Source organism: Adiantum capillus-veneris, chromosome 14 (genome assembly GCF_014529385.1).
Source record: "Adiantum capillus-veneris isolate H3 chromosome 14, ASM1452938v2, whole genome shotgun sequence".
NCBI classification, from domain to species: Eukaryota; Viridiplantae; Streptophyta; class Polypodiopsida; order Polypodiales; family Pteridaceae; genus Adiantum; species Adiantum capillus-veneris.
In genome coordinates, this window is record NC_140944.1 from 42,856,846 (window position 1) to 42,869,775 (window position 12,930).

A 12,930-nucleotide genomic window follows, 5' to 3' on the forward strand; every position below is an offset into this window, starting at 1 on the left:
TGGTGCTGGACCTCACTTACTTTGGCACGCTACAAGAAATTTTGAGGATAGACTATAGAGGATTTTTTGTGGATTTGTTTGATGTGCAATGGTTCAAGATAAACATGGAGGGTTGCAATGCTAACGTGCACAGAGGAGAGTCGGGTTTCCTTGAGGTGGACTCAACCAAAAAGTGGACCGACCTTCGAGACACTTTCATACTACCCGAGCATTGTGAACAAGTAAGTGTAAATATTTAACATCCAACTTTAGAGGACTGGTGGTATGGAAGCACTCATGTAAGTTATGTGGCTCTTACAGGTGGTATTCCATCCTACAAAGTTTGCACTAAACTGGTGGTATGTCATGGAGGCAGCCCCTCGTAGTGCACGGATGTATGAGAGCTACAATTTTCCAATCACCTTGGCATTTGTGGAGGAGATCGGAGAGGATGCTGATTTGGAAGCCAATGAGGTGGTGCCAGACAAGTCTCGCACTGCTACTCTCTATGGGAATGGACAAAACTCCATGTAAATAAAATATATACGATAAAAAGGAGAAAAATTTCTCAGATACAATGTCTTCGTTCATTGCCATGAGCACACACGATGTGATTATAGTGTAGAAGCCCATTATGAAGCAGAGTTGGAGTCGAAGTTATGTGCCTCTATGCAGGCCAAGTTTTATTTGAAGGTACTGAAGCACTTCATCTTCTTTTTCTCCTGGCCCTTTACAATATGGCTCTCACCTGGCAAGAGACACCACCAATCTAGTACAAAGAGAGAGAGAGAGAGAGAGAGAGAGAGAAAGAGAGAGAGAGTTTTGCTACTAAATGGATTCCAGTTCAACAGCGTTGGAGAAAGACACTTCTTGCTATGTTTGCATGCGCCGAATGTTTCAAGCTGCACCATAGGACTGGACATCACACCTTGAATTCTTTCAATAGGTATTAAAATCTTTGTAAACATTTAGAGAGAGAGAGAGAGAGAGTTTTAGCGCATGCGCATGTGATGCAAGTGGTTGAAAGTGAGCGATGCAAATTTTGTATAAAAATGAGTTATTGCAACAAATCACGTCTGAGAACAAAATAGCAACATAATATTTTTCAATTTTGTTCGTGCGTTAATTGTGCAAGATGCCATGAGTCATGTAAGCTCAATATTGAAGCAACACAGTTTAATTCCCCAACAAATTGATCGAGTGACACTTTGCCAGAGATTTGCTGCAGATGATCAAACGTTGACAATAAAAATGTGCCAAAAAACAATGTTCAAAACTTTTGTTAGACTACAAGTTGTCGTGCTCAAAGAGAGAGAGAGAGAGAGAGAGAGAGAGAGAGAGAGAGAGAGAGAGAGAGAGAGAGAGAGAGAGAGAGAGAGAGAGAGAGAGGGAGAAGATAATTTTTAATGTCATAGGAAAAATCCCAAGAGACCTTACAGATCTATGGGAGAGGTATTGAGTCTTGAACTCATGGCTTGCTACTCAAGAGGGAACTAGGATAAGAAATCTACCTAGCTTCCTACAGCTTGCTACCGGTGTATTCACCATGGCCAAGGAAAACTAGCATAGCAGCGGAAGTTAGCAAGGAGAAAAAGTCTATGTCTACATGTTTTAGAGAGAGAGAGAGAGAGAGAGAGAGAGAGAGAGAGATTATCAATGCTCCAAGAGTGTGCTGATGATGAGAACACACACACACACACAAAAAGTAAAAACAAGCAAATGAGAAAAGGAGTGTTTGGCTGCCTCACAGTTCCTGTATTTCCATGACTCATCCCTTCAGCCCACCAACCTAGCTCTCCATGCAGCGCTCACGAGACACATGATAATGTGCACTAGCATCCCGCCCTATGGTAGTAGCTCTACCCAAGATAGGTCAAGAGGAGCTAGGGGATGGAAAAGGCACAAAAGAGGCTCCAAAATAGGTCAAGAGGAAGAGAGTAAACAGGTCTCTTGCAACTGCCTCCTTTTAAGTTTTTTCATGCTACCTCCTAGAATTGCAGAAGCTTAGGAGAAATGACATGTATGAGAAAAGCAGTGTTTGGCTACCTCACAGTTTCTGTATTGCCATAATTCATCCCTTCAACCCACCAACCTAGCTCTCCATGCGGCACTCACGGGACACATTATAGTGTGCAGCACTAGCAGCCCTTCGTATGGTAGTAGCTCTACCCAAGATAGCTCAAGAGGAGCTAGGGGATGGAAAAGGCACAAAAGAGGCTCCAAAATAGGTCAAGAGGAAGGGAGTAAACAGGTCCTAGAATTGCCTCCTTTTAAGGTTTTTCGTGAAACCTCCTAGAATTGCAGAAGCTTAGGAGAAATGACATGTATGAGAGGAATCAAAGAGACCTTTGTGAAGTTTGAGGATCCACACCCACAGGTCCAAAAATTGAGATGGTACGTGATCCGTTCTGGGCTAGGTCGATTGGGCCAATGGGTTGTAGCTGTTGCATTGTCACCAAGTGCTAGATAGTCTTAGCTCTTAAAAATTTATGATGATGGAACTCCTCATGCCCCAGTGAGGATGAAGCACAATCAAGAAATATATAAGGGAGGCAATGCAAGATTTCCATGTTGTCAGCCATGCCAATGAGTTGGTAGAATAAATCCATACAAACACTAATTGAGTTATATAACTAATGCACAATGGGTGCCTACATTGGGTATATCTCTGAGCTACATTGGATACATGGCTTGGGGTGGCATTTCCCACTTTTCTTGCAAGCATGAAATGTAGCATTATTGGTGTGTTATTGCCGTGTGTAGCAAGTATGCATGCCAATAATACTAGTTTATTATGCCAAAGATGCTATTGAACATAGGCAATAGAGCTAAATGTGCAGCATTGTGGCATGCCTTATCACTTGGCATCTACCGGATTTCTTTGCTTAGCATGTGTATCAAATGTGGTGTACTTTTGAATGAACAAAAAGGTTTTGGAATGCATCAATTGTCAAACAAAGGGCAGCCTAGGGAGGTCTAGGAAGTGCCATGGACATAAGCAAACAGCTTCATGATGGAATTGTTCATTAGAGGCTCTTGGGAAAATAATATTGTGCTTGAAATTGTTGCTTGAACTGTAGGTCAATTGTGGTATAATTTTAAACGCACACGACGATTTTGAATGCAGCGATTGTTGAATATGCCCATATGCCCAACATAGGTAGGACCAAGGAGTGGTGGGCTACTTACAACAGCAAATGCGGAGTGAGGGTTTCTTTCCATATGCATTCACCTATGCTTGCATCTTAAAGGCATTATACAAGAATGTAATATCGCAACATTTTTTACTAGATGCAATTTGCTATGCTTGCATCTTGAAGTCATGGGGCAACGATTGTACATTGTTGCAAAAACTTCATGATGAGATTTTTAGCTAGCAGCTCTTGCAATGTTGTGGTCATCAGGTATTTCAAATATGTTATACTATTGAAATCACAAATAGTTCTTTGCCGATTTCCTATCATAGATGTCGTCTATTGGAATGCAATAGTTGTTGGATATGCCCAAAAGGGATAGGACTACCAAGCAGGGAGTGAGTTGTTTAAGCTAATACAGAGTGAACACTTCTCTTTAGATGCACTCACTATGCTTGCATCTTGAATTCATAGAACATTTTGAAGGTAGTTGGCATTGTAAATAGCTTCATGATAAGATTGTTGATCGCAGGTCTTGGAAAGAAAAACTCTTGCTCAAATTTTTCTTGCTTGACATGCATGTCAATTGTGGTGTGCTCCTAAACATGCAAAAAAACCTTGGAATGCAGTGATTGTCGAATATGTAAGGATGTTGTTTCTTGGTACAGTTATTGTAGGGTATGCTCAGTATGGGCAGGGCAAGGAAGCACTAGGTTGTCAAGCTCCAGATTCTCTCAGCTATTTTGCACCTTGAAATCGTGGGGAGATGGCTATGTACATAAAGAAATTCATGATGATATCTTTAGCAATGTTGTGGTTGTCATGTATGTCAAATGTGGTATATTGTTGAGAGCACAATGAGATCCTTTTGAGCTTCCTTGGTCTACTTTGAGGATATGCCAAAAAGAGAAAGGACTAGCAAGCAAGCAGTGGGTTATTTAAGCCAATATAGAGTAAATGTTACTCTTTAGACGCAGTCACCTATGCTTGCATCCTCAAGGCATAGGACATTATGAAAGTAGTTGATATTGCAATTCGCGAACAGATTAATGATGAGATGGTTCGTTGCAAGTTCTTGGAAAGAAAAATATTGTTTGCAATTGTTGTGATCAACATGCATGGCAATTGTGGTGTCGTACGACGAGAAAGCTCTAGGTTGTTTTCAACAATTAGAGAGCTAGGCTAGGCATGTTCTCCAATGCAATTGTGGTGTCGTACGACGAGAAAGCTCTAGGTTGTTTTCAACAATTAGAGAGCTAGGCTAGGCATGTTCTCCAATGCAATTGTGTTGTCGTACGACGAGAAAGCTCTAGGTTGTTTTCAACAATTAGAGAGCTAGGCTAGGCATGTTCTCCAATGCAATCACCAACATCTATCGGCTGTTTCCAATGAATGCAAAACCAAAATTTTCTCCAAGTGCGATGATTGTGGGTGTTTTTTGAAGGCATGTAGCTAAAGCAAAAAATGTTGACATGGGCAAACAAACTTATGATGAGATTTACAGTCAAGGGTGATTGGATAGTAACATCATGATTGCTTGGTCAACATGTGTGCCAAGTGGGGGATACTCTCCAACTTTGAATGCCGTTTCTTGCATCTTGAAGACATCGTATTATGCAAAACGCTAACGTGGGCAGCAAACATTGGTGTCGTTATTAGTCATGGGTAAGTAAGTATGTTATTGTGATGGACAATGCGTTGATTGACATGTCTGCCAAGCACGGTGTACTCCAAGAGCATAACAGGTTCTTGACAAGCTTCTTGCCTAGAAATCAGGATATTCATTAACTTCCAAGCTTGTGTCTATGAAGGAGTGACAATCTATCTATGTTGTCTCTACTATTATCGACAATCAATTTGCATCGAAAATGATGTACTTGCTCTTGCCCAATCTTTGTCTCGCCCACTACAAGAGATGCATCACATGCACAATATTTTAGCCATTACTCAAGTGTCTCCAAGAGCCCCATACCCGTTGTTATTATTATGCAGCTCGTGTGGACACCGATTGCATCCTCTTTCTCCTACCCATCGTGTTTCTCCTACACTCTTTCATTCCTCTCCCTCTAATGTGTCACTTGCCTAAGAGTTTGAGCCGATGTAGCATCAATGCCAACTGTTAGCTTTGTTTTTGTTGTCTATTGCATATATGTCCATGCCCTATGTTTTTACTTTTTCTGGTGATGAAGCTCCTACTCCAACATTTTCCTGGTGGAGGCTCATCAAACCCAAGAAAAGATACCAAGAAATTACTCATGGTACTATCTACTATCCATTGTAGAGCTATATGAAGCGTAAGCCAATGTAGGAGAAAGTAAAGAAAAGTGGGGAAGTAGCACAAAAGGGTGGGAGGGGGGGGTGTCGAGTGTCGTTAGCCGTGATTGTCTTCCAAGGAGGCTTCCACAAACGATGACAATATCTTGGTCAATCAAGCAAGCATGTGGAGGGTAGGAGTAGAGTAGCTACATTTCATGAGTTGCTACATCTTTCCCTAAAAAAATTATAGAATGCTAAACAAAAAAAAAAAATTACACTCTGTTCAATTAGAATGTGAAGAGTAGTTACAATGTGTGAATTGTAAGACCTTGCCATAGATATTTGTACATAGAAAAGAATTTTCTTTTTTGAGGATCAAATGTGCCTCACCAGCTTAGGCTTTGTACAAATATCCTTGAAATTGTTTACAAATTTACAAATAGATGTGGTTTGAGATAGTACTATACAAAGTTTTTGTACGTGCTTGGATATGATTACAAATGTGTACATTAAGTGACCCGAATAAGCTACCATGCATCTATAGACACTTTATGTACCGATACAATTGTCGTAGCTTATCCAGGTCAATAGATCTATTGCATATACGACAGTTGTATTGGTACATAAAGTGTCTTTTTAACTTTTTCATATATTGGCTCAAGAGATGTGTGTCCATCCCCCTTGCTATAAAAAAAGTTCACAATTTTAGCCATGTTCAAGTGGAGAAATTTGCATTTTCTTGAAACCTTTGATTCTTCTAAGCACTTTTTCAAAAGTAGCTTCATAGTATTATCCATTATCAATCTAAAGTGATGGATTGCTTCAGTTTCTGTGGCTGTTGGGTTCTCTTTCATGAATAAGCTCACACATGAGCATTTCCCTTGAGATTGCTCCCTCTACACAAACACAATCAATATATAAGAAGTTTTAGACACATTGTGACTTACCTCAACATCATGAGCTTTTGTGAGGGAGGCATCGCATACCTAGCTAGGTACGATTGGGGGCAAAGGACCACCAACCCGGTGGTGGTTTGGTGGTGGGGGTGGGGGGGGGGGGGGGGGGGGGGGGGGGGGGGGGGCGGTGGTCCCCTGCCCCCAATCGTACCTAGCTAGGTATGCGGTGCCTCTTGAATAGAAGCTCATGATGTTATGCATTGTATGAAAACACTGAAAAAGACTCCATTTTCCCACATGAGAAAATTTCTAAATCTTCTTGTGATACTCTTTACGGAAGGTACAATAATTAGCCATAATAGAGAGAGCTATTTCCCTTGACTTGAAAGAGAGCATACCTTAACTCCTTGTAGGTCATTGTTGAGTCTTGCAATTATGCTAACAAGGTTCATTATGCATAGGTAATCCTCATTTTCAAAGTCTTTTTCTAGGATTTTATCACCCAAAAATAGAGTTGTAGATTGAAGTATTGCTTCTAGTGCTATTGAATCCTTAGCATTTTTCATGTACTCCTGAAGACTTGGAATATGATTGAGAAATTTCCACTTTGCTTCAATGTACATGGCTCTCACAAACCTTGCCACCTAAAAATTCACAAGATTATTGCCAAGAATAGCGTGCTTATAGCTTTTTTCAATCCCACAAAATCCCACAATTGTAGAGAGGCTATTCAGACTTACAATGTCCTTAAGGTGAGAAGTGAAATCATGGCCTTGACACTTGAAGGCTTCTTGACATATCGTGTTCATCGTGTTGTATAATCCAAAGTATAGAATTTTCATGTCTTCGGAGAAATTTTTTGCTTCGACAGGATCCCAACTGTCAAAAACAAGATCATTGTTAAGAATCCATCATTGGGACACCACCTTTGAGCACTCTGCAAGTGTACTACCTAGCAAAAAAGTAAAATTTACCGTTCTATAGCATGAAGAAACTTCTCCAAGTCACATAAGGATCCTTGAACATCATAAAAGTCATCAATAAGTGTGACAAGAACACTACACTTTGCCCACACAATTCTTGCATAGCAGTATTCTGGCTCAAACAAGGTAGCTGCTACTGAAAAGAAGCACTCTATAGGCTTCTGGCGTGCAAATTTGAGCTCGTTAAATTTGCATTCTTCATTCCACCTGAAAGTGATCACAAGAAAAACATGTAATTAAAAAATTACGAATGATTTAAGATTTGGGCTTTGAATGTGAATTAAGAAAGGATTTTACATTAGAACTTGTGCCAAATCTTTTTGATGTAAAAACTGGCAAAAGTTGTAATCTAGCTTTGCTAGCTTTAGATAAACTTCATTGTTGATGTGGGGCATTCTGCAAAAAATTTAAATGCTTAGGTTCATTAGCCATTAAAAAAAGTGAGAACAACGCAACCTTTTGTAAGCCTAGATGTCTTACTTGTAGAGAGACTTTGCAATCCATGCATCATCTACACCATAATGCTCAATAAAATCTCTCGTCTCAATCCTTTGAAGGCTTTGGCACCAAGGATGATTAAGCAAGTAGGCCACCTTATGTATAGGAAGGAAAACCAATTTATAAAGTGTGCTTTTTTTTATGAGCTTTTCATTTCGACCTTTTTGCAAGAATTTAGGTATTTCTTGGTTTTCAACTTCATTTGTGGGCTTTGTTAATATTTTAGGCACAACATAGCAAGATGAAAACATGCATTATTGTCCAAATAGTTGTCAATATATTTTAACACTCATATTTTGTGATTTTGGGAATCTCTTAGATCCCACATATAGATGGATAATATACTAAATCTTAATTTAAAAAATTGTTGTAATCTATTAAAAGTTTGTAATTTTAGCAATAATGTCAATGTTTACATGACCTCAAGCTATCATGGTTATGGTTTTGAAAAAAATCAGTGAGAATACTGAAAGAAATAAGACATCCAAGTATAAAGAGTTTTCCAAAATACCAAAGGGGGATAGGAAGGATGTAAAATAGTATACTATATGTAAGAGGTGTATTTTATCCCACATTAGATAGTGGGGAGATACTTATATTTTCTTTTAAGATAAAGATCTTTATCTTGGTTAGATATGGGTCTCAAATTTGCCACTATTTGTTTAAGATAAAATTTGATGTTATTTAGAGCAAGGCCTTTTTCACTTTAAAATCAAGTCTACATGTTAATTATGTGCCTCACATTCAAATCCACTTTTCAGAATTATTGATCATTGTAAAGAATTTTTCAATCATAAACTCCTTAAATAATATCCTTAGGTCTTCATTTGAACATATGGAAAATATTATAAAGGGTTGTCGATGTACCATGGAAGAATGATATAGTTGTAGACTTAAGCTAGCTTACAACTTACCTTCTAAGGTCAAATCACACACACACAAAAACAGACAAGCTCAAAATAGGTGGCAAGATGACCACGAGGGTTGCACTTTCAAAACCCCTAACGAGCATTTATGGGGTAATAATGATTTCTTATTTTAATAAATTTTCATAAACGGAGTATAAAAATTGGTTTTGTTACTGTATCTCTGTTAATTTGCTTAAAATATTTGCATTAAAATACTCCTTCTACTCAAATCATACAATACATTAACATGATTACATAGTGTACCCGTTGAGAAGATTGCTTTTTAGATGGGTAGTGAGTGTAGAGTTTAGCTAGGGACATCTATTTTAGAGGAGATAACCTTTAATTAAGTAAAAGAGTTGTAGAGAAAGATAGCGAGAATTGTTTGAAGGGGCCAATGTTTATGGTGGATGGCAAAGTGAGATCAAGTATTTGGGCAATAGAATCTAGATCAAAGGTAGTCAATTTGTTGGGATAATGAGGATTGAAATGGTAAACTGAAGCACAATATAAAGACCTACGAGTATTGTTTTTTTTTTTTTTCAAAACTCACAATTGTGAGTAAATTATATTGATCATTCAAAAAATTACAAAATCCTGCCATGCTCGCGTCGAGCCATGACATCAATGAGAGACGATAATTACAACAGCTATCTAGGGATCCATCCCTACCGGCCCGCCCCTTTATCCTTGATGAGCGAGTCCAATTATCCTGTTCCATTTCTTAGAGATCTTCCATTTCCCAATGGCCAAGATTTTCCTCTTGCTCTCTTGAATTATCTCCACGAACTTGGTCGTTTCCAAGGTGTTATCAAAAACCCTGTCGTTCCTAGACTTCCAGACCTATTTGAAGTAGCAGAATCTAACGATTTGTGTTGCAATAAGCAGATCCTGGTCATGTGCACCTTCCCCCCCAAAAAAGGGACATTCTTTAAAAAACCTATCTTCCAAGTCCTTTGGACCCATTTGCAAATCTTTCCTGCCAGGCCATTGTTCACCGGGCATTCCTTGAAGAGATGGGAAAGGTCTCTGCTAGCCATTTTGTATTGAGAGCATCTATCAAGGCCAATCCCTCTGATCAAAATCTTCACCCCAATCGGTAATGCTCCCCAAAGAACCTTTTAAAGGAAGATATGTACATCATCAAGCTTTAGGCTTCCTCATGCCATAAGCACTTGGTCGGATGGTGACGGCCACCCATCTTTGGCCAATTCATGCCCCACTGCTTGTTCAATTGAGAGAACCAATCCAGCATCGCCATAAGTGTGTGGTATACTTCTTTTGTTCAAGGCTTAAAAAACTGTGTGTCCTTGGGCCAACGCCATGCTTTCCACTCAAATTGGACTCAAACCCAAACAGGACCCAGCTGTCAATCTTTTCAGGAACTTTGCTAACCAGTAATCTTTCAATACCATCAAGGTTGAATTGTAGAGCCATTTGATATGTACTTTTCCACTGGTTACTACCATAGTCCCACAGTTGGCCCAAACGTCGGAGGCCTTTGTTATTGATCTTTCTCGCAACTTCCCTCCAATATGGATTTAGAGATAAGCTCCCCCTCTTGGAAATCCAAGGGGACCGATGAGTTATAGAGTTGTGAAAGTAACTTCCCAGTTCTCCCCACTCCAAAGATTCCGCTTCTCTATTGTATTTTCGAGTAAGCTCCCCCCCCCCCCCCCCCCCCCCCCCCCCCCCCCCCCCGCTTTAGGCAAGCCCAACGAGTATTGTTTCTTATAGGGTGATTGAAATGGTAACACAAATATTAAATGCATTTTTGGATGTTGAGCTCAAGGATCCATTCTTCAAAGAAGAGCATGTTCTTTTGAAAGCTAAGAAAATCAATGTACAAGAGTTCTAATAGACCACATCGAGGGTAGAGGTTAACACCTTACATCTATGTCTCTCTAGATCATCGGAGATAGTCTATACGCAACATTTTAAACACCTCAATCATAGATTGGGATATTAGGGATTGACGTGTGAAAGGTAATCCAATTATCAAGGATTAGGGCAACAAACAAGCTCCAAAACACTTGTTCTTAGGACTAGACCAAGGCACTAGTCTGCCATTAATAATTGTTTTTGGCAACTAGATATTTAAGGCTGGCACCTCTAGCATCCACCTTGATTACACTATCCAACCAAGCTTATAATAAAGGCACAAGCCTATAACAGCTATAGCTAAGAAGCTCTCATGGATAACTTTTGATGCTATGATTTATATTATGTTTACTAGTCCAGATTTTGTGGCTCTTATAGGCATAACTATCTCCATGTATGATTTCCAAGAGCTTAGCTTAAACATGCAATTAAGGTATACTATCGTGTGGATTGGATTACATGCTAAAGCAATTAAGGTATACTATCGTGTGGATTGGATTACATGCTAAAGCGATTGTTTTGTAAAAAGAACCAATACTTAGAAGGATCTGATGAGTGCATCTTTGTATGGGAATAGCTAATATAATAATAAGGAGGATTTGGAGGGATGCTTTCAAAATAATTAAAGCTACTATCCAAAGTGTTCTTCCAAGTTTTCCTCAAAAACAAGCTTCCCACATTGATACAAAGTAGGTTGATAAGAGCATTCCACATCTTTGTCTCTTTATTTTTGTGTGGTCAAGCATAGTGACATCTTATAGTGTTGAAGAAGACGTCCTAAGGAAACTTATGATGCCATAGTGTCTACCACAAGTATTTTTTTTCCCTTCTTAGTGTATACCAGGCCAGTTTTGTCAGTCATGGTGCAAAACAAATTTTATGATGGCTTGGAAGCATTTGTAGGGATAGAAGTTCTATATTACAATTTTTGTCTAATTGTACTTCCATACTCAGTATAACTCAATAAGCGTGACTTTGTTTGATTGTTCTTCATTTGGATGGACATGTTTCATAACTCATTCCAAGCTTGTTGGCTTGGTCTTTAAAGATTTCTAGTTCCTAAAAATTGATTGCTCTCAGACCTTAATAAACTTCCCTTCATGAGGACACCTACAAGCACTAAGAGAAGCAAGAAAACTCTTGAATTTTTAGCTCAAACAAAGGGATTAAGAGTTTGGTAACCATCTGCAAGCACATAGATGGTCGGTGAGCACTTGAATTTTTAGTACAAACAAAGGGATTAGGAGCTCGCTAAGCATTCCCACCACATGGACAATCAACAAACTCTTGAATTTTCAATTCAAACAAAAGGATTACGAGTTCCTAATCGTCCGCGTGCACGCAAACGGTCTTTGAGCTCTTGAACTCATTTTTAAATTCATATGTGTGACAAGTTTCATAAGATACTCATATCTTGGCTTAGAATTTAAGAAAACCAGCTAGAGAACTGGGCCAAAAACAAAAAAGGGAATAGGAGCTCTTAGCTCGCTGACCGTCTATGCGCACGCGGACGGTCTGCGAGCTCTTGACATCGATTTTTAAATTCATGTGTGTGACAAATTTTATAAGGTGCTCATTTCTTGGCTTAGTTTCTGTTGAGAAACAAAAAGCAGATAGGAGCTCACTGGCCGTCTGCACGCGTGCGGATGGTCTGCGAGCTCCCAAATCACAGTCCCGGGGTCGAGATGAGAACACATCGGCAAGTGAACTTTTACAATCTGCGCATGGGGCTGGTGAAGAAGGCACATGCACTCTCAATGCTGCGCAGGGTTCACAAGCAGAATGAGGGTGCGTTCAAGCTGCCAGCAGGTGCCGCGGACTCGCGCTTCACGGCCATCAAATGCTTGGTCTTCTAAGCAATGCACTCTTACAGTGCACACTGCATGTGTTGCACAAACAGACAAGCACACTGATTGGTTGTAGATGGAATGTCCATCGCACGGGCGGGGTGGGCAAGTCGGAAGCTTCAATACAGCTCTTGGGCATGACTCATCCTGCCACGAAGGCATGGCGGACAAAGCTCCTTGTGCAGTCTGAATCCGCATCGATGGGGCGCTCAATCTCATTGCAGGCCTGCAATGCAAATGTGGTCGTCATCATTCTTTTCCAGTGGCACGCTCACAGGCAGCTGGAAAATAACTGGCGTTGTTGTGGGAATTGTTGAGATTTCTTTCGTACGGTATAATAGTTTTTGTTATCGAAAGCAGTTGATATGAGTAGACCTGCAACATCGTCATCATCTCGAATTGATAAAAAGGTATAATCAATGCATGCACCATATACCAGCATGAAAGCGGATTGCACAGTTACCCGTAGATCAGATCAAGCCAATAATTGCTGACCACATAATTATGTCAACCAAGTTGGTCGTCGACAGAGGGAGTAAATGTTGCCT

At 39.8% G+C, this 12,930-nt stretch overlaps 1 protein-coding gene across 1 annotated transcript in view; it reads right to left on the minus strand.

Annotated features, from left to right (window-relative positions):
• Positions 1 to 5,749: 5,749 nt before the first annotated feature.
• LOC147442275 (ent-kaurene synthase CPS/KS, chloroplastic-like) overlaps positions 5,750 to 12,930 on the minus strand; it is a 35,464-nt gene continuing 28,283 nt past the window's right edge. Inside the window, exons 9-14 of the mRNA XM_086528504.1 lie at positions 7,729 to 7,841; positions 7,546 to 7,644; positions 7,240 to 7,455; positions 7,006 to 7,144; positions 6,664 to 6,909; positions 5,750 to 6,265 (exon numbers count right to left, since the gene is read on the minus strand). Of these exons, the coding sequence (XP_086384630.1) occupies positions 5,963 to 6,265; positions 6,664 to 6,909; positions 7,006 to 7,144; positions 7,240 to 7,455; positions 7,546 to 7,644; positions 7,729 to 7,841 (1,116 nt within the window). The 3' untranslated portion in view covers positions 5,750 to 5,962. The remainder of the gene's footprint in view (positions 6,266 to 6,663; positions 6,910 to 7,005; positions 7,145 to 7,239; positions 7,456 to 7,545; positions 7,645 to 7,728; positions 7,842 to 12,930) is intronic.